General features: G+C 49.7%; 1 protein-coding gene and 1 long non-coding RNA gene across 11 annotated transcripts in view; one reads left to right on the top strand and one right to left on the bottom strand.

Annotated features, from left to right (window-relative positions):
* COBL (cordon-bleu WH2 repeat protein) overlaps window positions 1–6,001 on the bottom strand; it is a 154,755-nt gene extending 148,754 nt beyond the window's left edge. For 5 of the 10 annotated variants that reach the window (XM_064482333.1, XM_064482338.1, XM_064482336.1 and 2 more), the window contains exon 1: window positions 5,792–6,001. In XM_064482333.1, the coding sequence (XP_064338403.1) occupies window positions 5,792–5,832 (41 nt within the window). In that variant the 5' untranslated portion in view covers window positions 5,833–6,001. The remainder of the gene's footprint in view (window positions 1–5,791) is intronic. The other 5 variants (XM_064482340.1, XM_064482339.1, XM_064482341.1 and 2 more) reach the window with 2 other exon arrangements.
* LOC135320032 (uncharacterized) overlaps window positions 1–25,529 on the top strand; it is a 285,059-nt gene that overhangs the window by 171,493 nt on the left and 88,037 nt on the right. The window lies entirely within an intron of this gene.

The following is a 25,529-nucleotide window of genomic DNA, read 5'->3' as shown; positions in this document are numbered from 1 at the left end:
GTAGCAAAATCTAGTTTAGAATGAACACCGTTAGGACTTGAAGGCAATTACCGTCACGAGCTCGGCAGAAGAGCAAATGGAACCACACGAAGTATAAGACAGAAAAAAGTTTAACCCTAAAACTGGAAGAGACAGGCGGAAAATCAGGAACCATGGAAACAGGAAGGAGAAGTGATAAAGGACGACACGGCCATGAACTCAGGTGCAGAAAGCCACGCAGGGGCTCTGAGCCGCAAACCCTCCAGTGACAGGGGAAGTGAGGAAGCAAAGGGTAGAAGATGGGGTGGTGGCGGGGGGGTTAAAACTCACTTAAATCAGTGAAGAGTGAAAAGGCAAATTATCAATATGTCAATAGTATAAGTCAATACTGAACAGCGGAAGGACAGACAGAGCACAGAGACGAAGATCTTATACAAGCTGGGTCATGAGATAGCAAATATACGTTCTGCTGTAGCAGAAACTGAGTGAAAAAAAGGAACCTAAAATTACTCAACACATAAAACCCACAGACCCCAAAAGTGAATGTAAACGAGGAGGAGAGGGTGTAGCTCAGGGGTGGAGCACGTGGTTAGCATGCATGAGGTCCTGGGTTCAATCCCCGGTTCCTCCTCTAAGAATAAATAGTAAATAAATCTAAATCAGAACCACACGTTCCTATGTTTTAAGTTCGCACAGCTTCGCTCTAAACCCTGCTTTGGTATCAAATATTCCTGCTCGCTCTTTAAGACATACGATCAGTTACAGATTGACACGTCATGGCACATTTAATAACACCGCACAAAAGGCCTAGAAAGCTACGCTGCTCACTGGCAGGTGGGCAGAGTCTGCAATCACTGCATCCTGAAGAATCACGGACGCCATGCTGGGCGCTCACAAATTAGGACTTCCTTCCCAGGTCCTGAGTTAAAGAGGCCACTGGACCCAGACCTGCAGGAGGGGTGTGGGGGTGTCACTCCACCTGGGCCCGGTCCAATAATAATGCTCAGCCCTGCCAGGCCCCCGGGAAAGCCGTGCACAGAGGGACGGAGGAGGGGTTACAGGCCGCAGCTCCTGCAGGCAGGGGAGACCCAGCGTTGCACAAACCTTCGCATCAAACTTAGTCACGCACGTGCTCCATCGCCCTTACATGACCATCGAGAAATATTTATGATGTTCTGGTGGGGAGGGTATAGCTCGGTGGTAAAGTGTGTGCCTAGAAGGCACGGGGTCCTGGGTTCAATCCCCAGTCCATCCTCTAAACATAAATAAGCCTGATTACCTCTCCCCCCAAAATTAAAATAATAAAATTAAATTAAGTTTTAAAAGGGGGAAGCGTAGAGCTCAGTGGTAAAGTGTGTGCCTAGAAGGCACGGGGTCCTGGGTTCAATGCCCCACACCTCCACTAAAGAAAGAAAGAAAGAAACAAACAAACCTAATTACCACCCCCAAAAAATAAAATAAAATAAAATAAAATAAACCACCCAAGGGAAATCTCTAAAAATTAAAAAAAATAATAAAAATAAAAATAAGATACTCTAAGATTACCTGATACACTGTAACCCAGAAACGCCCAACTCCTCGAAGGTAGTAGGAACAGCTAGAATTTCAAAAGCGTCAAAGCCCTGGGCCCACTTCTCACTCGCCATCAAACAATACCTGCCTTTTACTCTTTATATTTTTTAATTAATTAATTAATTAATTTATTTATTTATTTAAATTTATTTACCATGTTGTGTTTGTTTCTGGTGTACAGCATAGTGATTCAGTTATATATAATATAAAATATATATATATATAAGATATACAATACAATATACATATAAGATATTATGTAATATAAGATATATGATACATATATAAGATATATATAAATATACAAGATACATATAAAATATGTATAATGTATGTATATAAAATGCATAATGTATGATATGTATAATGTATGTATATGAGATATATATAAGACATATGTGTATATAAGATATATGATGTATATAAGATGTATAATATAAAATATGTATAATATATGTATATAAGATGTATGTAATATGATTTATACATAAGGTATATATAATATAAGATATATATAAAATACACATATATAAGATACGATATAAACTATGTGTATAAGGTATATATAACATAAGACATATAAGATATATAACATAAAATATATAACATACATAAGATACATAATGTACATAAGATACATAACGTATGTAAGATACATAACGTATGTAAAATACATAGTGTATATAAGATACATAATGTATATGATATAATGTATATAAGATACATAACGTATATAAGATGTGTGTATAATATAATGTATGCATATTCTTTCCCATTACAGCTTACTAGGAGCCATTATAATGTTTACATCCGTAAATGAGCTGCCGACACACAGCAGAGCGTAGAAGCCACATCTTACAGGTACAGCTCCAACTAAACGGGAAGATTTTAAGGTAACACATGATCACCCAGGCTGCCGCTTGTCAGGGTGTAGATACGCTTGCTGACAGGTGGGCCCAAAGCCTAGAAACCTTTAAGGAAAGGCCCAGCAGCCTCACCCTGCCGTGAGGACCCGCACCCGCTAGCAGCCCCTTGGCTCCGCGCACCCACGCGGGGAGCGACGGGCAAGGCCGGGCTGGGCAGGGCTGCGGGCCTCCTGCGCCCAACCCTGTACCTGGAGAGGGGGGGTTGTCAGGACTGGAGCAGCTCAAGTTACCCGCTTTGATGACTATTTTAAAAACGATTTCTTGTTCTACTAACTTGATTCAAGACACAGAAACCGATGTGGAGAAATGCCTACAGGAAGCAAGCGTTCCGGTGGGGCTGATCGGCAAGTGTCCACTGGTCTTTACGTCAACAGGCGGCCTGAAGGCGGCCAGCGAGCAAACGCACCAGCTGTTCAGACATTTCATGTCACATTTATTCTACAGAAATATGTGATTCCACCCTAGGAAAAAAGTTTCCCGGTATCCTGCCCAACTGGCAGCCTCTTATGTACGCCGTCCGGCGGGGAAGTTAAGCCCGTGTCCATAAAAAACCAACCACTAGGATGATCTCACGGACGCTCAGAGAACTGAAGCAAGCCAGTGAACTCGGCCTTAAATGGACTTAAAGATATTTCAAAACTTCACCCAAAGTAATTGCCTTTACTCGCAGTCTCGAATATTCCATCAATGACGGTACCTCCACTGAGCTCTGACATCCCCGAAAAGTCACCTCAAGTCTGCCTTGTTACTTTTTGCTTATGTCGTCCTTCCTACAAGAATGCTTTTCCCATTTTCCCAGACACTTTTAAGTTAGGCCTAAGTTTTCATTTTCATGGACTTACCGGTAAAAACACACAATTTCGATCCAACAAAAAAATGCAGACTTCTGTTCTCTACGAAGGTGACTAACCACCACGCATGTGGTCATTTATTCTGACACACGAGCGCAGAGTTTGCATCCGCCGACGCCTCCGGCCTTTCAGGAATTCTCAAGAAGGGCTGCTGGACACCTTGTTTTGGGACGCGAAATCTCCTTCACTCATTGTCCCCATCCAGCCCATTTTCATGCAACACGACCAAGCAAGCGTTAGTTCCAGGGAAGGGCATTAACACCAAAGCCGTCCCATCTGTTGTTTCCTAGCGTGTGGGAAAGCGAGCGCTCACTGAGTGTGAGTTGACCGCCAATCGCTGCAGCATCAGAGAAAAAAACAAATTTCCCTGGAGCGCTGCCTTATCCTCAAGCAACTACAAAAACAGGTCAGAGAAGAGGAAACTGCAATTTCAGGGGCGAACCCACAGAACCCGACGGCCACCGCTAACGTCCCAAAGCACCAGGAATTTCACGTCCACACCTCTCCTTCCCGTTAGACAAAACAACACACCTAAATTACATAAAATATATATATTTTTAAAAAACCAAGACCATTTCTTTCCTCTGATATTTTCCTGATGCACTGAAAGGCAGTAAAACAAACATCAAATGGTAAAAAAATTGGGAACAACAGAAATAAAAGAGTATGTCTACATGCTTGGACGAAGATGTTCAAACAGGCAGATCAGATGCGCCGGATGTGCGTGTGGGGAGTCAAAGGCGTTAATAAAAACAGCCTCAGTTCTGTCATCACAGCCACAGCGGAGTTTCCCCGGGGGACCCAGACATGAAGGCCGACCAGAACTCTCCAAAGCGCTGCGAGCCAGACCTCTTCTCTTTATTTTCCTCTTGCTTACCTAGTACCACACTGGGAAGAGCGTCCTGGCCTTAGGACTGAACGTTCACGTCCACAATCAGATTCTTTCAAAGGATTTTACAAATGCTTTTTGGGCACGATTTTGCTGGCCTCTTAAATAATTCTCTCTTCCCATATATATATTTATAAGCCACTAGTACCCGAACGATTCAGTTTCCGTAAATGGGCGCATTAAATTGGGCTCGTAAAGCGACCGATTTAAAGGTAATTCTACTTCACGTTTCCCTACGTCATCCGGGGATGCCTGCTACCCTGAAACGGGACTTCCCACCCACACTGATCTTCCTTTTGGGAGATCTGTTTGTTCAAAGGGAATTACATAACCGCCACTAAGCACCCTGCACAAAGGACAAAAAAAAAAAAAAGTTCTTTTTAACATTCCTCAGCTTCACGGTTATTTGATTTGCTAACCTGGCTCACTTTTTCCTGGCATTAAAGGGAGAGTTTGGGGTGGGGGGAGCCTGTTTTGAAAATCTTTTGTGGACTTGGGCGACACCGCGGCCTGTGGGCACACCCGGGCAGGGTGAGTCAGTGGGACACACTCGCAAAGAAAAGAGATTAGTTGTCCCCAGGGCTGCCTCGTTGGAGACCAGTTGCTCCAGCGGAAAAGAAGGCCCATTTGGAAAGCAGGTGCAGGGCCCACCCCAGCCCCTCATTCCATCTGCAGGACTCATCACACACTTGCCCCAGGCCGGCGACAGGGTTCACAGGTCCTCGGTGCGCCCGGCGGAGCGCGCGACCCCGCAGGGCAGTGGCCACCAGGCCCGGCTGGGTTGTGCACGGTTCAAACCCCGGCTCAGAATCCGATTAAAGGGCTGGGCTGTTTTTCTCCTGGGAGAGAAGGTACTCTTTCTGGGAGTAAAATGTGAACGTGACGTGGAATCCCCACACGCGAGGTGCGGGGATGGAAAACAGACACCGCGGAGGTCCGGGCAGAGGTACCTCCAGGCGGGCAGGGATGGAAGCCCTGACTTTACTCCGATGCTGGGGTCCCCACCTCGGGCCCGGTCCCGTCCCGCCTGTCCACGGTGCGCGGGGACCCCGAAAAGCAAGCAGGACAAGAGGAAGAGGGGTCATGGAAACCTCCAGGCCAGTGCCTTCTCCCCAGCCCTCCCGAGCCCGCGGGACCCACGCGCCTCCGGGGTCCCGTAACCTGCTCCCTGCTGTCAATTTGCGGGGAAGGAAGAGCGGGCGGTGCGGCGCGGGACCGTGCCCGGTGCGGGGTGACAAGGCTGGAACGCGCCACCGGGCAGGAAGTCAGCAGCCGGGCTGGGCCGGGGTCTCCCTCCGCCTCCCCCACCCCGGGGAAACCCTCGCGGGGGGCTGGGCACGGCTCGGGACTCGGTGGGGGTCCCGCACACAAACACACCCACGCGCAGAGTGCTCCGGCACTGTTACCTGGGCGACGGCCCGGGCGCACAGAGGACACGGCCCCCTCCCCCCAGCAGGGCGCCGGAGCGGGGACGCCCGCGCCCCGAGTGCGCGCCGGGGCCCCGCGCCCCCGTCCCCAGAGCGCGCGGGGCGGGCGCGGGAGTCCGAGCCCAGCGAGGCCCGGAGGCCGCTTACCCGGTGGGCGGCTTGGCGGCCGAGGCGCGCGCCGCGTCCATGGAGCCGGCGGCCGGGGTGCGGGGCGCGGGCGGGGTCGGGCCCGGCGGGTCAGGCGCTCGCTGCCGCCGCCGCCGCCCTCATTCACTTTTTCCGCGCTGACCCATCGTCCTCACTCGCGCGCCGGCGGAGGACAGCGGCGGGGCTGGGAGGACGGAAGGGGCTGGAACCGGCCCGGGCGGGCGCGCGGGGAGGGGCCGGCGCGGGGCGGGGGCGCCGGGAGCAAGGTGCGCCGCGTCCCCCCCCTCCCGCCCCAGCCCCCGCCCCCGCCCCGGGAGCACCGCCCCCGCCGCTGCCGCCGCCGCGCCCAGCCCGGCCGGGCGGCGGCGCGCGTCCCGGGGGCGGGGGTGGCCTGGTGGCGCCCGGGCCCCGGGGGCGATCCCCCGCCCTCCGCGGCGCCGCCGCCCGGCTTCTCCGCGGCCCTCGGCTCCGGGGAGGCCGTGCGCCCCTCTGCGGGCGGGCGGGGCGGGGGCTGGGGGTCCCCGGATCGCGGCGGCGGGGAGGAGCCGCGGAGCGGGGAGCCACCTGGCCTCGGAGGGGCCGGGCGAGGGCTAGGTGGGCGGGCGGGCCCGCCCCAGGACCGACGTCGGAGACCGAGCAGGGAGTGAGCGGGGCCGCTCTGGCAGCCCCGGAGCGCCACAGAGCCTCCATCCGTGCCGCGGGTCCCAAAGTGGGTCCCGGACCAGCAGCACCTGGGGACTCGTTAGACATGCAGATTCGGGCCCCCTCTCGAATCGGAAACGGAAACAGCGCGGACTGGAGCCGGCCCAGCGATGCTACCGGGAGAGCCTGCTGGAAGCACGCTGGAGTTTGCCCAGCTCCCCGCGCTGGATTCCAGGGGGGCGGGCGGCAGGCGTGCCCGCAGGGGCAGCCCAAGCCGGGACCCAGAGCGAGCCAGCCCGAGGCCCCTGGGCTGCCCAGCTTCATCCCCACCGACCCCCGTCCCAGAAGCAACAGAAGACAGAGTCTGACTTAGAAAAACGACTCTCACGGGGTAGGATACAAGGCGAGTAAGTGCGTCTGCAGAGAGATCGGCGCTGGAGGAGGTGCGCCTCCGGGTCCTGTCCTTGCACGATGTCCTGAGGCCTGCCTGCCCCCCCCCCCCCCACTGCTTCCAGCTTTCCCATTAACAAAGCAGGGAGACCAGTACAGGGTGCGAGTCTGCCGGGGCCCGAAGAAGCCGGTTGCTCCCTATGCGCATGGCCTCAGGGCCATGCAGCTCAGCCCCCTGGTCCTGCCCACCTTGGGCTTCCACCGGGGATGCTGTCCTGCAAGATTTCCCTCCTGCTCCAACCCAGCCTGCGGTCCCTGCTCAGATGCCACCTCCCCCGGGAAGCCCTCCGGGCTGTCTGTATGAAAGCATACACTTCGAACTGCTCTGCTTGACCTGAGTTATTTTTCTTCTGAGTATCATTCTATTTGTATATAGGAAATATTTTTAATATAGATTTCTTGTTGTTTGCATGTATTTAAGTGTTTATATTTATAAAGAAGTGCTTATATGTTTGTATGTATAAATAACCAAAATGTTGTTTATATATATATGGACATATATAATTTTTGTTTATATTTATATTATTGTATAAATAATTGTTGGGGGGAGGGTATAGTTCAAGTGGTAGAGTGCAGGCTTAGCGTTCACAGGGTCCTCGGTTCAATCCCCAGTACCTCCTCTGAAAATAAAATAAAATAAAAACAAAAATACCTCCATAGCCAAAAAATTTGAAATAAAATTGTCAGCGTATACATTATTAATCAGTGGGATATAAATATATAAATACGTAAGTATTCAGTTACATTTTGCCCATGTCTTGTGACCTGTCTCCTTCCTGGAATGTGATCTCAGTGAGTGTGGGGCCGTTGTACGCATCACTGGACTCCCCATCTTCTGGGACAGCACCTGGCAGGTGGAGGCGGTGCTCTGCAAATGAAGCGTGCACTGAATGAATGAATCTCTATGACTCCTTCCCCCCTCTAGGTTTTGGGATTGAGGCGGGGGGAGGGTCCTGCCCAGGGTCTTGGGAGGCCCTCCTTGCTCTGGACATCACATGGGAAACGGTGGCCTGGGAGGGGCCAGAGCCCAGAAGTGGACTAGGGACTGTGGCCCAGACCCTGCTGAGGTCATCATCCACGGGCCACTGGTGGCTGGAGGGCCTGGAGAAGGTGGCAGGGGAATGTGGTGGGAGGAGGGGATGGGGGGGAGCATGGAATAGCCCGGTGCTCCTAATGGAAATGAGGCTCAGTAATGGTGTCCCAGCGAGACAGTCAACCACCGAGAGAAAAGTAATTAGAAGGAGGCAGTGTGCCTCCCCCAGGCTGAGGTGCAAGTTACTCTCCTGGGATGAAGGCCTGGGAACCTCTGATTCCAGGAGGGCCACCAGACACCCCAGACCCAGAATCCAACAGCCCCTCTGTCTGGGAATGGGGTGGAGGCCGAGGAGTGGAAAGAAATGTCGCAGTGAGGCAGAGGGCAGGGTCGGACTTGCCACCAGCAGAGTGGATGGAGCTCCCAAGACCCCTGGAGCAGGGAGAGAGTTCCCGTGGGCCGGGCCTGGCGTCTCCTGGCTCAGCTGTGGAGGAGAGGCCCAGAGCCTGGGAGGCAGGGAGCCAGTTTCTCTGTTTGCAACCTGAACTACTGGCCAGGAACCCCGTAGACCCACCCATCCTTGTAGACCCACCCACCCGAAACTGTGCCACTGGGCAGACACATTCGAGTATCTGCCACAGGCCGGTGTGTGTGGAGTGGAGGCAGCTGACAGAGCCAGACCAGGGAAGCAGAAGCAACAGGAAGGGGCTTAGCTCTTCCAGACGGGGAGGGAGGCTGAGAACCCGCAGTTGGTGTGGGCTGAAAGGAGGCGCCAGCAGGACGCCCTCCTGGGTTTACTTGCCGACCTTCTACAGCAAAGGGCGCGGTTGCAAGCAAGGGTCTGAATTCCAGGGGAAAGATGTTCCTCCTTGCTCCTTCCCTGCACACACTTTTACGTTTCCCTGCATAAACTAGCCCATTTTTAGATATTAACTCACATTAAATGTTCTATTTGGGGTGTTGTAAATATCCAGGGACATGCTGATAAATCTTTAAAAATGGCTCCAAAAAAAAAAAAATCTTAGTTTGCAGCATTTGCCAATTTTTCTGGTGGAAATGCTCCCACCTTGGCCTGTCTCAAGCCACCATCATGAGGTCGGGGAAGGCAGGGTTAGAGGCTTCTGACCCCTCCCTGCAGCTGCCCTGTCTCAGCCTCCGATGTTTTGTGTGAAAGTTGAACCTTGCCCTTGTCACCCACACCCCCCCACACACCCCCGGAGCTCGGGAGCTTGGCTGAGCCCCAGCTCAAAGGCCCTCAGCTCCCTCGCCCCCAGGCCGGGTGGGTGTCTGGAGTGCCCGAGAGTCTTCCAGCCACCTGCAGGGAGGGGTAGGGGACGAGAGACACGCAGGAAGGCACCCTCCCGTGGAGACAGTTCTGCTGAGAGCAGGGCTGCTCAAACTTGAATACACGCAAGACACTTCTGGGGATCTTGTGTGTGTTTTTTTGTTGTTTTGTTGTTTTAATATATTTTTAAATTGAAGTATAGTCAGTTACAATGTATCCATTTCCTGTGCACCGTGTCCCAGTCATGCAGATACATACACGCATTTCTTTTCATATTCTTTTTTCATTAAAGGTTATTACAAGATATTGAATACAGTTCCCTGTGCTGCACAGAAGAAACCTGTTTTGTATCTATTTTTATATACATAGTGATTAACTGTATTGTTCAAAGGTCAGCCGTCCAAGTTTGTGTACACATTTTTATTCCTCTTTCGTAGGTACCTAAGAGTGGGATTGCTGGACCATATGGTGACCTGGCGTTCAACCCGACGAGAAACTGCCAGACTGTTTTCACAAAGGGGTTGCACCGTTTTCCAACCCCGCCAGCAACGTATGAAGGTTCCAGGTTCCCCACACCCCCCACAACGTGTGTTACTGTCCGTCTTTGACGACCGCCATCCTGCTCGGTGGGAAGTGGTCTCTCGTCGTGGCTTTGATTTACAATAAGGCGGGAAGCCCCATGAAAAGACGGGCTGGGTCCCCAGGCAAGGCCGCTGCTCTCCTGCCATCACCACCCGGCTCCCTGGCCCAGAGGCTCTGTCTCACTTTCTGCCTCTAATGCGGCTAACTTACCCCTAAAGTTCTATTTGTTCCCTGAGCTCACTCCTGATTGGTTATTTCTTTCACTCCTGATTGGTTATTACTCTTGCTTCTGATTGGTCCACTACCCTAACTTCTGATTGGTCCATTTGTAGTACTTCATTTGCATGGAGCTCACTCCTGATTGGTTATTTCTCTCACTCCTGATTGGTCTACTTCTACAAAGATTGTTCCTGGTTGGTCAACTCGTGTTATACTTTATTTGCATATGATGTTGCAAAGTGTAGACTGGCAGCCTATAAAGGCCTGTGTAAACCTGCAGACGGGGTCCAGAGCTTGGGGTGTTAACTCCTCTGGGCCCGCTGGCGTAATCAACCTGAGTTCTCCAACCCTCCCAGTGCTGCTTGGTCTATCGCCCGGACCTAGATTGCTGTCACAACTGAGCTGTAACACGCTTTTCCACAGCAACGTTTCTGTGACGCTGAAGAACGTTTCATGAGCTTTTCGGCTATGCGTGTGTCTTCTTCGGAGACCTGTTATTCGAGTCCTTCGTCCGTTTTGAAAATTAGATTGTGTTTGTATTTTTGAGCTGTGAGAGTTCTTTATGTGTTCTCCACACAAGTCCCTTATCTTAAAGGTATGTGTGATTTGCAAATATTTTCTCCCACGCAGTGGGTTATTCTTTCGCTCTTGCCGGTGTCTTTTGAAGCACAAAATGTTGTATTTTTGATGAAGTTCCATTAACTTATTTATTTTTCTTGTATTGCTTGTGCCATATCTAAGAAATTATTGCCTAATCAAAGGTCTATTTGTAGGGAATTGCAGTCTATTGACCATCCTTTTAAAAAAAAAAGATTATAGTATATTTTTTAATAATTTATGGGTAATGCCAAGGGCAGAAAAAATTGGGAAATAGCTGTCAGGTGTCTTCAGGGACTTGTGCCCCCTCCTTCTGCAGCTTATTCTTCAACTGGGAGCTCTTAAAAATAGCTCTTTGGAGACTAGTCTGTTGCTCCTTCTCAGGGCTAATTCCATCTGAATAGCTACCAGACATCAAATCCAAGGCATGGAACCCACAAGGTGGTGTCAGATATTAGCCACTGAGGGGGAAGTGGCAGGGGAGGGGTTCTCATGTCCGGGAGTCCTGAAGCCTCTGTCAAAGGTCATACATCCCCCAACCTGGTGAGTCCCTCAGCAGAACAGAGGCCAGAACACGAACCGAGACGGATGAAACAGATGCCTCGTTCTGGGCTGTTCCAGGGTGAAGCCTTGGGTACACTGAGTCAAAATCACAGCTCTGTGGGCTGACTCAGCCCCCATCCCCATCCCTGCCTGGTGTCTGTTGGACCCACCGCCAGCACCGCCCCACGGACTCTCTCCGCTTCTGTCTCTTCTAGTAACCATAGACAAATACCTATAGATTGAATTATTAACCATATTAAAAGTCCGCATTTAAGGACAGTTACCAGGAGCAAAGCACTGTGGTAAATTCATTAATGCTAATTACAGGATTTTTTTTGTGACTGCACATACACCTTATATTGCATGTAAATACGTATCTAGAGTCTGCTGCACAATGTTTAGTTTCCTTATATGTGCTAATAATTGTTTCTAAGAACAGATTAGAGCTTTAGCTTTTAAACTTACATAGTTACCAAAGGAATAAAGCTAACTACAAAATAAGAATCAACAGAATGCGGTTTTCCGATCATAAAGGACACTCAGACGTGCTTGCACGTATTCAAGAAATCAATCATCTTAGTCACAAATGATAATTAGTTCATTTGTGTCATTATTATTACTGCTATTATTTTTTCGATTCCGCATATAAATGACGACATATGGCATTTCTCTTTTAAAGTGTTTTAGGGACGAAAAAAATAAAAGGGTTTGGAGAGTTAGTCAAGTCACCTACGGGGACACAGAACAAGGATTTGAGCCCAGGAAAGTTTAACCGAGAACCAGTTTTCTCTGCCACTTTGCAAACACAAGGGCTTGAAATCTGTGCTTCACACCCAGGTCCCCTGCGAACCGTTCAACACACAGCAGTCGCCGTGTCTCGTGTTTGTCGGCAAATGTGTGCAGGACTCACCGCCAGGCAGCCCGTGGGGAGAACGTGTGGGTCTGACCAGCCTGCTCCTTTGTCATGGAGCTTGTGTTTTCGCGTCCAGCTGTCCTAATTTGTTTCCTGGTGAGACCCACGCCCAGGGCTGTTTTTGTTAAGAGGGAGCATCTCTTGGGCTCTTGGCCGAGACGCTCGGCCCCTGAATTTATGCAAGTGCACCTCCCTGATCAGCCCTTACAAGGATTATGCAGTGGGGTTTAAGATTCCTTGCAGCATTTTCTAGAAATATGAGCTCTTCAGGACATGCATCCCTGGAGGGTGGGCTGGAGAGGCTTTTCTGACTTCTTAACAATGTGTGTTCTGTCTTACGCACGATTTTGCCTTCTAGAATTTGGCAGGTTTTAAGCCAGCTGAACGAGCAGAGCACGCTGGTTTACCAGTAAGACGACTGCTCTCATTTCAGTCTCATTCTGTTCTGATGGCGTTCCCCAAACCAAAGCTGGGGTCAGCCGCGTCCCGTACCGTGTCACACTTTCCTGGGTGTTAAAAACTCTGTTATCAAGCACGGTCCAGCCAACGAAATATAATGACACTTCTAAATTTCAGGTTTCTGGGTTTGAATATTAGTGGTCTGTTGTGTCCACCCATGGCCTGCTTCTCAGTATGATTTCAGCTTTTTAGTGTGTCTGTGGGCTGCTTTATTAAAGAGGAGGAAGAGGAAGGAGCGGTGGGATCTGGATTCTTGCATTCCCAAACATTTGCTCCGGAGGAGAGCTTCCCGCCAGCACCAGTGCTGTGTTTACCTCCAGCCTGAAACCAGTCTGGGTGGATGGTGGGGAGCTGCCCAGGGTCACAGCTCCCGGGGAGCCTCCTGGAAACCACTCATCCTAAGGGTGGAGGGGAACACACACAGGAGAAGCTCACGGAAAGGAGCAGCTGTCATCAGCAGGATGGGGGGTTCTGAGCCTCACACAGTGTCACGCTGTAGACGGAGACCTGGTCCAGACCTCGGGGACACTTGTGACTCTATAGGTCTAAGAGGCAGGAGCGTCTGAGCTGCAACGCTTTGAGGTACAGGGTGAAGGAAGGTCCTGGCTGCAAGGTGACTGTCACACCAGCACCGAGGAGGGACAGAGCTGCAGGAGGGAGCCCCGGCGGGGGGGGGGTGGTGCAGTGCAGGGGCAGGACCACCACCCAATGTGCACAGCACGAGAGCACTCTCGGGGGAGTCCCCGAGCTCTAGATGGCTTGCAGTCTCTTAGGGGTCGTGGGATAGAGGCAGAGGGACATTGTCTTTTGTTCCAGCTTTATTGAAATACCGTTGACATCCAACATCATGTAAGTTTAAGGTGTGCAGCGCAGTGACTTGATGTATGCATACGTTGCAAAATGGTTACCGCAGTGAGGTCGGTTAACACATCACTCACCTCACATTGTCACCATTTTTTATCTGTGTGATGAAAATTTTCAAGATCTCCTCTCTTGGTAATTGTCAGATATTCAATAAAGCATCATGAACTGTGGTCACCAGGTGGTACGGTCCACTCTCAGAGCTTCTTCAGCTCATACCTGGAAGTTGCACCCTTCAACTACCTTCCCGTTACCCCGCCACCCCTGGTGATCGCCAGTCGGTTCTCCGTTTCTGCGACTCCATTTATAATAAATAAGGGAGATCATTACGGCATTGGTATTTCTCTGTCCGCCGTACGTCACTTAGAACAATGCTCTCAGGCGTCGCCCATGCTGTGTGATGCAAGATAGCCATCCAGTTTCACCCTTCTGCAGGCGGCTGTCCAGTTTTCCCAGTGCCATTTACCGAGGACTGTGTCTTTTCCCCTTGCATATCCTTGGCCCCTTTGTCATAAATGAATTAACCATCCCCCTGTGGGTTTACTTCTGGGCCCTCCATTCTGTCCTACGCATGGAGCTATGTGTCTGCTCTCGTGCTAATGCCATACTGTTTTAATTGTTGTAGCTTTGCGATATTGTTTGAGATCAGCAAGCACGATGTTGAGAGGCTTAGTTCTTCTTTATCAAGCTTGTTTTGGCTTTTCAGGGCCTTTGGTGGCTACAGACGAACTGTAGGATTGTTTTTTCCAGTTCTTTGGAGAACGGCACTGGGATTTTGATGGAGATTGCTTTGAATCGTAGATTGCACTGAGTTGCATGCACATTTGAACAGTATCGACTCTTCTAGTCCATGAGCAAGGAATATCTTTCCAGTGATCTGTGTCTTCGTTCATTCATTAACGTCTTGCAGTTTTCAATATACAAGCCTTTCATTTCCGTGGTTAAATTTATGGCTAGGCATTTTATTTTCCTTGGTGCAATGGTCAGTGGGATTGTTTGCCTAACTTCTCTTTCTGATCATGTGTTACTGGGTTAAAGAAACACCGCAGGTTTTTGCGTACTGATTTTGTAACCTGCAACGTTTTTACTGAATCCATTTATTAGTTCTAACCGTTTTGGGATGCAGTCTCTAGGGTTTACGCTATGCAGTGTTATGTCATCTGCAAATAGTGACCTTTTTGCTTGGTTTCCAGTTTGAATGTTCTGTTGTTGTTGTTTTTGTTTGTTTGTTTTGCCTAATTGCTCTGACTGTGCTGAATAACAGTGAGGGCAGAGGCGACCCTGTTTTGCTTCTGATCTTAGGGAGAATGCTTTTGGCTTTTCACCGCTGAGCATCATGTCAGCTGTAGGTTTACCATAGATGGCTTTTGCTACGTGAGGTATGTTCCCTCTATACCAGCTTTGTTGAGAGTTTTATCATAAATGGGTGTTGAATTCTGTGGAACACTTCTTCTGTATCTATTGAAACAATTATGTGATTTTTACTATTTATTCTGTTAATGTTCTTTTTTTTATTGCAGGATCCAATCCAGGGTCCCACACTGCATTTATTTGCTACGTCACGGTAGCCTCTTCCAATGTGATGGTGCCTCTGTATTATGATAATTTTTTTTTTTTTGGTGGAACGTCCCCCAATTCAGGTGTGTCTGGTGTTTTCTGATAACTCGATGAAGGCATTTTTGGCAAGAACACCATAGACTTCTAGAATTTTTAAGCTGATTGGTTCCTACATGACAGATAACATTCTGAGCATTTTTTAAAAAGACATATTAACTTACTTAACATCTGCCAAACCCTTACCTGAAGTAATGATTTACTCCCATTTTACAGATGAGAAAACTGGTATGTTGAGTCACGGCCAGACTCACACCGTTTGCAGGGATGCCGTTGGGACCCGAGCCAACTGAAAGCTGTCAGTTCTCTCCTGTCCTTGAAAGTTAATCTCACTGTATGTGTCGCAGCTAACCTGGGACTGAGCCTGGGACCATGAAAAAGTGGGGACGAAAGACAGGGCTGTTCGACACTCCACCCTTTGCCCAGCAATTAATGGCTTGATTTTCCCTTACGTGCAAGAGACATTTGCATGGCAAACGAGTTAACATTCTGTTAAATATTGACCTAAATCCCAACAGGGCGTGTAGCTCACTTACAAAATCCCTTGAACAAGGAGTTCTTTCCGGGTAGGACTGTTGGGTTGCAAGGGGGGTGGTTACACATTCCAGGCATCTCGGTGGCAAGGGCCAGAGGGTACCTGGCATGGCTATCAATGCATCAGAGATGCTTGGAGCAACGGAACAGGTGTTCTTCGGTGGTTGGGCCCAGGCCCCGTACTGTTTGACATCTTGATCAACGACCTGGGTGAGATGGGATGGAAAGCATGCTTTGTACGTGTGCAGGGGACACAGAGCTCGGGGGACAGGCAGGGCCCCGGAGTAGAGCGTCATCATTTCAGTGAGGACCTTGGCCTGCCTGCACCGATGAGATGCCACGGGTGGAGAAGAGTCTTAGAGAAGGAAGGAATTATCAAGCAGGTGGTAAATGAAAGCTGGTCAGCTGACTGGGGCAAAGGTCAGAGCAGAGCAAAGATGGGTACCCACGGGGTGATGGCATGAGGTGTGGGCGACCTCACAGAGACAATGTGCCTCCAAAAGAGTCCAGGGAGGGAGGAGGAAAGCTTGAGCTGTCTCTCTTGTGAGGGATGCCCACGCCGTAGCTGGGAGGTGCTGAATCCGGGGCACTCCCGGGTACAAAAGCCTTTCCATGCCCCGCCTCCCATTTTTTTGTTTGTGGGAAACAGGCTTCCTTCAGCATCCTGGACCGTCCCTGAGTTCCAAAGGGCAGATCCAAAGAGCTGCTAATCAGGGAAGTGAGAGAATGCAGAGACACGGGAGGAACAATCCAGAAACAGGTTAACTACGCGATGACCGTGAGCTCGTAGGTCGCCCTCAGACCTCCAGGGACAAGGGGGTTGATGGTGACCCCGCCCCATCACCTCACCACCAGCCAATCAGAGAACTGCACGAGGGGGTCACATATGCTGTGACGTTCCCCTGTCCCCTGGCCTTTATAAATGCTTTCTTAAAACCCATTAGGGATTTTTTTGTTTGTTTGGTTTTTTTTTCTTTGCTTCCTTTTAATGTACACAGAATACACAAACACATTAAAACCCCAACATGACACAAGAGAAGACACACAGATTTATATACAGGTATTTAAAGACCTTTGCAAATCCAGGAAAAAAAAAATGGCACCTCTGGTCAAAGGAACCACCTCTTCCTGCTCCAACCTTGTCCCAAACCGAAGTGCTAAGGCGGCTTCAGGAGCCTTTGCAATTGCTTCTGGATGAAACTTAGCAGAAGGCTGGAATGACATCAACCCCCCACCCCTCAAAGCAAAACCAAGATTCTGACTTTCTGGCCCTGGCTCTCACCCGAAGACCTCCCCCTTGGCAAGCTGACGCGCCAGGGATTTGCGAGTCTCAGGAAGAGTCAAGGGTTTGGAGCACCCGGCTGCCCTGCACGCCTTGCCTGGTGCCTGATAAGCCCAGCACCTTCCTGCACCTGCGGTCACAGACCGCAGACAACCTGGTGTCAGTGGACTGGCTTTACTGTGCGTGGGTGAGCGGACCCAAGTTCGCTTCCATAACAATACGGTGGAACATAAACACCAGGAGCAGGCAAAAAAAAAAAAAAAAAATCAATGAATTCTTCAAGGGCACAGAAAGCAAATGCCAGTATAGATTTAAAAAAAAGTGGATTATCACCACAGCCCGTGCAGAACGCAGGGTAAGTCCAGCAGACAGAGCCCTAAATAGGGGGAGGGGATGGCTCAGGGGCAGAGCGTGTGCTCAGCATGCACGAGGTCCTGGGTTCCATCCCCAGCACCTCCATTAAAAAAATAAAAAATAAAAAAATCTGATTACCTCCCCCCCAAAAAGAAAAAAAAAAAAAAAAAAAAGGACGGCAAAGTCTTGTCCGTGCCATGAGGCAATCTTTACAGCATATTCATTGTCTGTCCTTTGAAAGTCAAACAAATGGAGAACAAAAAAGTAAATAAATATCTATATATTTATAGAAATAAGATGTGTATACAGTGGGGATGTCTTTCCTGTAGTTTTTTGTTTTGCTGTAAGTCCCATCACATGAAGTTCCCCCTTCTAAAGTCCCTTCTTCGCCGATGGTTAGACTGAAAGCATGTCAGCCTACAAATGAGGTGGCAGAAAACACAAAAAATAACTAACAAACTGGATTTGAGTAGCTTGAGAGCAGAAACGTTTTGACCCAGAAGCCGGTGGGGAATTACCACGGCGGAACGGCCGATTTCCTAACCGTAATGGTCGGTAAAGTCAGGAATGATGCTCCCCCACCCTCCCCATAAAGACTTTTGAAATTAAGATCAATTCTGATCTTTCTGGAGAGGCATGCATGGGGTCTTGCATGGCAGGAAGATTATATCTGAAGATCTGAAGGTCTCTGTGTGTTATTTGTCGGTCCTCTGAGTGTGTCACATTGACCTGTGTGAACTCGTAGAGAGGGATGACCCACGAGTAAAAAAAAAAAAAAGAATGTGACAATGATTCTATGTATGTTCACGTATCACTGAAAAATCGTGCTCTACACTGGAAATTGACACTCCGTTGTAAACTGACTATAACTCAATAAAATAAAATTAAAAAAACAAAAACAAAAACAAAATCCAAGTAGTCATTAGCCATCTGGGCCAGCGGAAAATGGAATTATTTCCCCAGATTCGGACAAAATAGATCAGGAGCTGAGTGTCCCTTCTGGATGCCGGGGTGATCGGCTGTCACCGTGAAACCAGATGGAACAAAATGATGGGTCCTCAACGTCACCCCAGCAGCCAGCTGCGTGAGAAGGGGGTGGTCATCAATTTCAAGTAAACTGGGATGGGGGGTAGGGGGTGGGTTGGGAAAACGGGAACCTTCCGATGGTCTCCTGTAGCCTCTGTCCTGGGCTCGCCCTCCGGTGGCGTGTCCTGCCCCTGCTGTCCGTGGAGACGCTGCCTTCATGCCTTGAAAAGAGACCCCTTGCTTGGATGGGTGATGACATCTGAATGTCCTGTTTTGTCCCGCTTTCCCTGGAGGGGGAGAGGTGGAGTGTGGGCAGCAGCTGGGGAGCAGGGCATCCACGGTGTTGGAAGGTCTGCAAAAGCCGTCTGTGCTCGGGGACCCTGCCGTCTGACAGGTGTTGACGGTGTGCAAGCTGCTTGCCGTCCTCTGCGACGCTCATCCGGGATCGGATGGGGACGGGGACCGTCCTGGGGAGGCGAGGCTCCAACCAGGGGTTCAAGCAGCTCCCCCCCTCCCCGAGGCGATCGGAACCCACAGTTCTCCTTCATCTGCATGTGTCAAGTTCACTCCCAAAGATTCTATTTAGATGGGAACGCTGGAAGGTGCCAACTGTCCTTAGGTTGACGAAGGAGCCTGCCATCACGGTGCCCCTCCCTCCCTCAGGTTTGCCATTCCCTCTTCCTGAACTCCTGAGTTGAAAATAATGCAAGCATCTGTCTAGCAACAAGATTTTCTCGCTTCAGCCTCATTCACTCCTGACTTGGGCATCGCTTCTCATTGCAGATTAAGCAGTTGCACGTTGGGGTTGTTACCAACGGCGTCTTACGCTTGCCTGTTATTTTCAGATACAGGGTCTTAAGGAAATGTGTGTCTCTTGCGGTCATCTCGCTGTGAAAGCATCCACTGTGAATCTTTGAAGGCAGTTTTTATTTGACATACGTACTTGTGAACAGGCACATGTCATACACTGTCCCTCTCTTCCTTTTGGGGGAAGGGACTTGGAGGAGATAAGAGGACAGGGGACCCCGGCTCCGCTGGTCTGAGACGTGGCCATTAAACTCCATTCCTCTCATGCATGTGCAATGCAGGCACACGTCCAAAGAAAGGACGGGCAGATTTGATTGGATGGAAGTGGTTATTAATTAACCAGTTGCTTTCCCTGGATGGTAAGAGGAAAAAGAGAGAAACATTTCCTGAAGTGCATCCTTCTCCGTGTGCCTGGGACCATAAACGTGGACCCTGAAACTCCACTGGGTAAGCCCTTAAGCCAGAGACTCCCGTTGAGACCCCGCAGAACAGGGAGCACACAGCACGCCGAGTGTCTCTTTCCGGATCCATCCGATGTTCTCATGACACCCAATATGGTCCGTCCAGGGGCAGGGCTGTTCACGTTTCAGCCCGAGCTACGATAACACCTTCCAAATGAGGGGAAGCCAGCAGGTTGTGCAGGTGTTGAGTTTCAATCCACGAGGAAGAACATATGGGATCCCCGGTGTTGGGTTCGCCCGGGCATCCTTCCCCTTCCAGAAACTCGGGATGTTCAGGGACCTGGATAGTAATTCCTTCTTCCAGGAGCAAATCTGTCCCCAGGACGGGGCAGCCCCTCTTCTGGGTCACATGTGCAGAATGTAAGCTAAGTTGCATCTCCTGCAGTTTGGTGGTTAAACCTTGCTGGCCGTGCACGGTGGAAATATGATTTAAGGCATCCGGTCCATGAAGGAATCGGGCTGCAGTTGCCTGTGAATTGTGAGCAGGCAAACAGAACCCAAGGGCAGGTGCTCTGTCGGCCGGACAGAGGCGCTGGCTTTGAAGTTTGCATTCTCCGGATTTGCCACGCAGCTTGCTGTGATCAGAGGCAGAAACCAGGGCACGTCACCGAAACTTCTGAAGCTCCCTCCCCGACCCCGGGTCCGTGAAATGGAAATAAATGCTAATGAACACCTGATACAGCTGTTAGGAAGCAGGGAATTCTTGCAAACTGTCACTTGTCAAACTGCTCTCAGGAACTCAGTGCGTGACGAGGTGGGGCCTTCCTCGTGCGCGACGCAGCTGACCATTGAGGCTGAGGTGGGTCTAAGCGGAACACGCAGAGGAAAGTGTCCCCCAGGGGAGGACCTGCCACAGTGCCCGTGGTCTCTGTGCAGGCCAGAGCTCCCGTGGACGCACGTGGTCATTTCAGGCTCCTTCCTGCTCGAGATCTTGGATCGCAGTTTGGAAACCAGCTCAAGAAAACTTGGTGTCCAAACCCCACCCCGTGCGCTCACAGTTTACAGCTTCCGTAGCTCCGGTCCCCAGAAGGGGGAACCGACTTGCCCAAGGTCATACTGCAAGTTAGCACCAACCTTAATCAGAAATAGCGCGGTGAATAGGATGGGGCTCGCGTGAGGTGCTCCTGATGGCTGATAGCAAAGCCCACACGCAGTGGTGAGTCCACGTGTTTACAGAAGCCACTCGAAGGAACGGACAGGTCACATGTGCAAGACGCCAGAACCTGCTCCCCTCTGCGCAGAGAGCGTTGATGCAAACGGCATGCACTTCGGAGAGTCTGGGGAAAAGCGTGTCACAGGTCGGATTGGGGCAGGTTTCTCCAGCCCTGTGTGGAGGTGGCGGCGCCCTGAGCAGCGGGCTCGGGGTTCCAGGAGGATAGGTGGCCCGAGGCCAGGGCAGCTCCATGGCCTTTGCTCACAGAACCATTAACCGCCTCTGAGTCCATTTTTCTGGTGAAGGTTTGTTGTCTGCGTAGACTTTCCAACGGGAGCAAAGATGCCTCATTGTTTCAGGAATCATTTCTTTGAATGTCGGGCTCACGTACACATGGCCCCTTGAAGACCTCGAGCTGAGATGACCCCACAACGGCCAAGGAACCTGGAGAGGCCACACTCAACTGCCCGTGCACCGCGTCCATCAGAACCACGGTGTCACCCAGTTGCAGTCTGGTGCTGTTTGCACTACCAGGGGGTGCCAGAGGTGGTGCCCTCACCCCCCACTGCCCATGGGGCAGCGCCCACCCACCTGAGCCCGCATGGGGCCGCTTCAAGCCGAAGATGCTCTCCGGTCCCTCTCAGCGCTAATCCCACGAGATGAGGCCCAGTTGCTACCCCGACTTCCCTGCAGCGCATGCCAGCTTCTCTGGCATTCCTGAGTGGCCCGGACACGTGTGCCTGCTGGTGCTTTTTTTTACAATTGCAATCTGAGGCCCAAGAAAATTTAAAAAAAAAGGATGGAGGAGGGGGAGGAGGGGAGGGGAGGGGGAGGAGGGGAGGGGAGGGGGAGGAGGGGAGGAGGGGGAGGGGAGAGGGAGGAGGGGGAGGAGTGAGGAGGAGGAGTGAGGAGGAGGAGGGGGAGGAGGGGGGAGGACGAGGAAGAAGGAATTTAGAAATGGCTTCTGCCTGTGGCAGAACCGCACCATGAGCTGCGTGCTCATTAGCACCCTACTGAGCGCTCAGGTCGTTAACGGGCGGCGCTCCACAGCCGACTGGGTGGCACGGACCCCAGAGGAGGTGTTTCCCCCTCCCAGGAGCAGCACGTGGGAAAACTTTGGAGTGTCTTCCACCCTCATTGGGTTAAGCAAGCATTTTCGGTCCCAGCCTGGAACGGGCGGCCTGGAAGCGTCTCCCATCCAAGTTTCCACGCGTCACCTGTTCGGCAGGTTTCACTCAGGTGGGGAAGTGGGGCCAAGACAGTCTTTATCCATCAGCTCCAGCAGTTTCAGTTGACCTGTGTTCGTTTAGAGATTGCCAACTCGGGCCAACATCCAGGATTTCCTAATCGAATTAGAACTGGGTGTGCAAGCTTTCCCAAAAGTATCAGATTTATTAAAAAAAAAAAAAAGCAAACGGTATTTGATCCACAAAGAGGAGCCTTGATTCTACCACAAAGGGTAGAGCCATTAAAGAATTAAGAAAATTCACAAAGGGAGAAGGAGGTAGGGAGGGGTCCAGCAATGTACTTTTTGGCTGTAGTTTTTGCCGTTGGTTGAGATGAATGTCTTCATCTTGAAGAGTTGCCCCTTCGAGTTCCTCCTTTATATCAGCTTCCAGATTATTAACTCTGTTTATTAATGACTAACCATATTGACTGAGTGCCTGCTATGTTCCAGAAACCCCAGGGGACACCAGGCTACATCATCCAGGACAGAACACCCATCACATTTACCGCATAAATTCTTTGTTTCACTCTACAACGTGCCTGTTTTTTTTTTTTTTTAATTTTATTTTAATTTTTATTGTGTGGCAGGCATGCTGCCCAGGGCCCAGTTCTTAAATACACAGCTTTTGCAAATGTGCACAGAGATGTTATCTGACTCTGGGCTAAGATCTGGAACAGATACAATCCGAGAATTCTGGAAGCCTCTCCCCATTCCCTCCCTAGCAATATACCAGGGGACACGCCCTGTATTCTGTGCACGTGGCTTCTTTTTGCTGCGAGATTCAACCATGGAGTTGTGTGTGCCCTTCGTTTATTCTTTGTTCTGCTCTGTGGTTTCTGTTGTATGAATACGTCACAATTTATTTATCTACTCTGCTTTTTAATTGGAGTCTAGTTGATCTGCATTGTTGTATTTGTTTCTGGTGTACAGCACAGTGATTCAATCATACACATACATGTTCTATTTCATTACAGGTTATTACAAGATATTGAATGTAATTCCCTGTGCTGTACAGTAGGACCTTGCTGTTTATCTATTTTATATATAATAATGTGTATCTGCAAATCCCAAACTCCCAATTTGTCCCTTCCCACCTCCTTTCCCCTCTGTAACCATAAGTTTGTTTTCTATGCCTGTGACTCTGTTTCTGTTTTGTAAATAAATTCATTTGTCTCTTTTTTTTTTCAGATTCCACATATAAGTGATATCATATGGTATTTGTCTTTCTCTGGCTGACTTACTTCACTTAGTATGATCATCTCTAAGTCTATCCATGTTGCTGCAAATGGCATTATTTCATTCTTTTTTATGGCTGAGTAGTATTCCACTGTATAAATATACCACATTTTCTTTATCCACCTGTTGATGGACATTTTGGCTGTTTCCACGTCTTGGCTGTTGTAAATAATGCTGCTATGAACATTGGGGTGCAGGTGTCATCCTGAAGTAGGGTTCCTTCTGGATTTATGCCCAGGAGTGGGATTCCTGGGTCATATGGTAAGTCTATTCCTAGTCTTTTGAGGAATCTCCATACTGCTTTCCACAGTGGCTGCACCAACCTGCATTCCCACCAGCAGTGTAGGAGGGTTCCCTTTCTCCACAGCCTCTCCAGCATTTGTCGTTTGTGGACTTTTGAAGGATGGCCATTCTGGCTGGTGTGGGGTGACACCTCCTTGTAGCTTTGATTTGCATTTCTTTATCTAGTCTGTTCCTGATCCACCTTTGTCGTGGCTTCCATTTTCGGCGATCGTGAAGGAAGTGCTGTGCGTCCTGGTGCACGTGTTCGGGTGGACAGGCGCTGTCGTAGATCCGAGTGTTTCATCTCGGAATCAAACTGCTGGACCACAGAGTCAGCTTGGGTTCGGGTAGGACGCTGTTGACAGCTTTCCCGAGTGGCTGCACCAACGTGCATCCCGTCCAGCGGGATCTGCGAGATCCAGGTGTATCTTCTTGCCAGTACTTGGCATTGTTAGTCTGTTAAATGGTAACCATTCTGATGTGTTTAGAGAGGAATCCGGCTGTGGATTTAGCTGCACTTCCCCGATGACACACACCCCTTGCAACCGCATAAGCGGATATTCTGGTTTCTACGCCTGACTCTCGGGAATTTAATTCATCTGAAATTCTCCTTGATCAAATCAATTTTGGATCCCAGGAACAGGTCAGTTTCTTCTTGAAAAGCTGAGGTTGAGACAGACCCTGGAGGAGACAGTACTCCAGGGGCCAGGTAAACCGGAGAGGCTGCACACAAGGGGCTGTGCACCGACCTCGCGGGTGTAACTTTCCCTTTTCCAGAATGGTACTCGGCTGTTGGATGTCTAACCTCTGAGCTCCATCCTCTCTTTGCCTCAGTTCTGTAACACGTGGTCCCTGGACACTGACCTGTGACTTCTGTGCATCCCCCCCTCCTACCTGCCCTCCTGAACACATACCCTCTTCTGTTCTACTGATGAGGCACACATGAAATAAAACTGGAAAGCCATGTGGCCCAGAGGAAGTTCATTTTCAGTTCTCAACGACCTTCACCTCACTGGTCATCTGATGGTGAATGCACTCTTTGCCATGTGCTCCATCTATGTGGTCCATGGTGCAGAGTGTCCCGATCTCCTGGCCCTCGACCACCCATTCATTCATTTCCTTCACCTGCACTTGGATCACTGTGAGTCCTAACTCTAACCCTAACCCTAACCCTAACGCTAAACCCTAACCCTAACCTCAACCCAGACCCCAACCCTAACCTTACCCTAACCCTAACCCCAACCCCAACCCTAACCCTAACCCTACCCTAAACCCCAACCCTAACCCTAACCCTACCCTAAACCCCAACCCTAACCCTAACCCCTAACCCCACCCCAACCCTAATCCTAACCCTTTACTCCCAGGCCCTGATGGCTTGAACTATGAAATAACATGTCTAGTTTTCAAGATGAAACCTGAATTTAAAAAAAAAAATTGAGGATTAAGCAAATTTTTGTTTTTAGCCAAAATATATATGTGTGTCTAAACAAAAAAAAAAAAGTTTGCAAGCTGGAACCTCAGTGAGAACCTTGTAGGGTGCGGGATGGGTGCCAACCAGCTGAAGGCAGGGGCCCAGGACCCTCCTTGCCCCAGTCCAGGCAGCATCACCTTTAATGAATTCGTACGTTGGAATTCCAGGCAAGATTTCATTTGAAAATATACATTTTTTCATTTGAAAGTATATATTTTTCCCTTGAAAATACATATTTTCTGCTAAATAGAGTTTTAAACAATTTTTCAACAAATATAAGTTCTCAATAATGGGGTTTATACGTTATCACACAAGTTGTCAACTCCAGAACAATGAATATATATATTCTGCAGGGCGTGCCTGCACAGAGATGCCACATGGCTACGTTTTAGTCTGATTCTTCCAGTAAGAAGCAAACGAACAAAAATTGTGTTGGTCTAATGTCTGGCTGGGACCTTTTGAGGATTTGAGAAAAAGGAAGGTCTTCTCTGCATAAAAAACACACGCCTGGTGGGGAAGATTTGGTCAACGGGTGGAGCACATGCTTAGCGCGCGTGAGGTCCTGGGTTCAATCTCTGGTAACTTCTCTAAAAAAGAAAAAAAAAGATTAAAAAATAAGTAAACCTAATTATCTCCCCCTCCAAAATAATTTTAAAAAATGATACAAAAATGCATGTCTCTTTGGCCGTTAGCATCCTCTGAGAAA

This window comes from Camelus dromedarius, chromosome 35, assembly GCF_036321535.1.
Source record: "Camelus dromedarius isolate mCamDro1 chromosome 35, mCamDro1.pat, whole genome shotgun sequence".
NCBI lineage: Eukaryota > Metazoa > Chordata > Mammalia > Artiodactyla > Camelidae > Camelus > Camelus dromedarius.
Note: the sequence above shows the minus strand (reverse complement) of the source record. Positions and strands in the feature narration are given on the sequence as shown.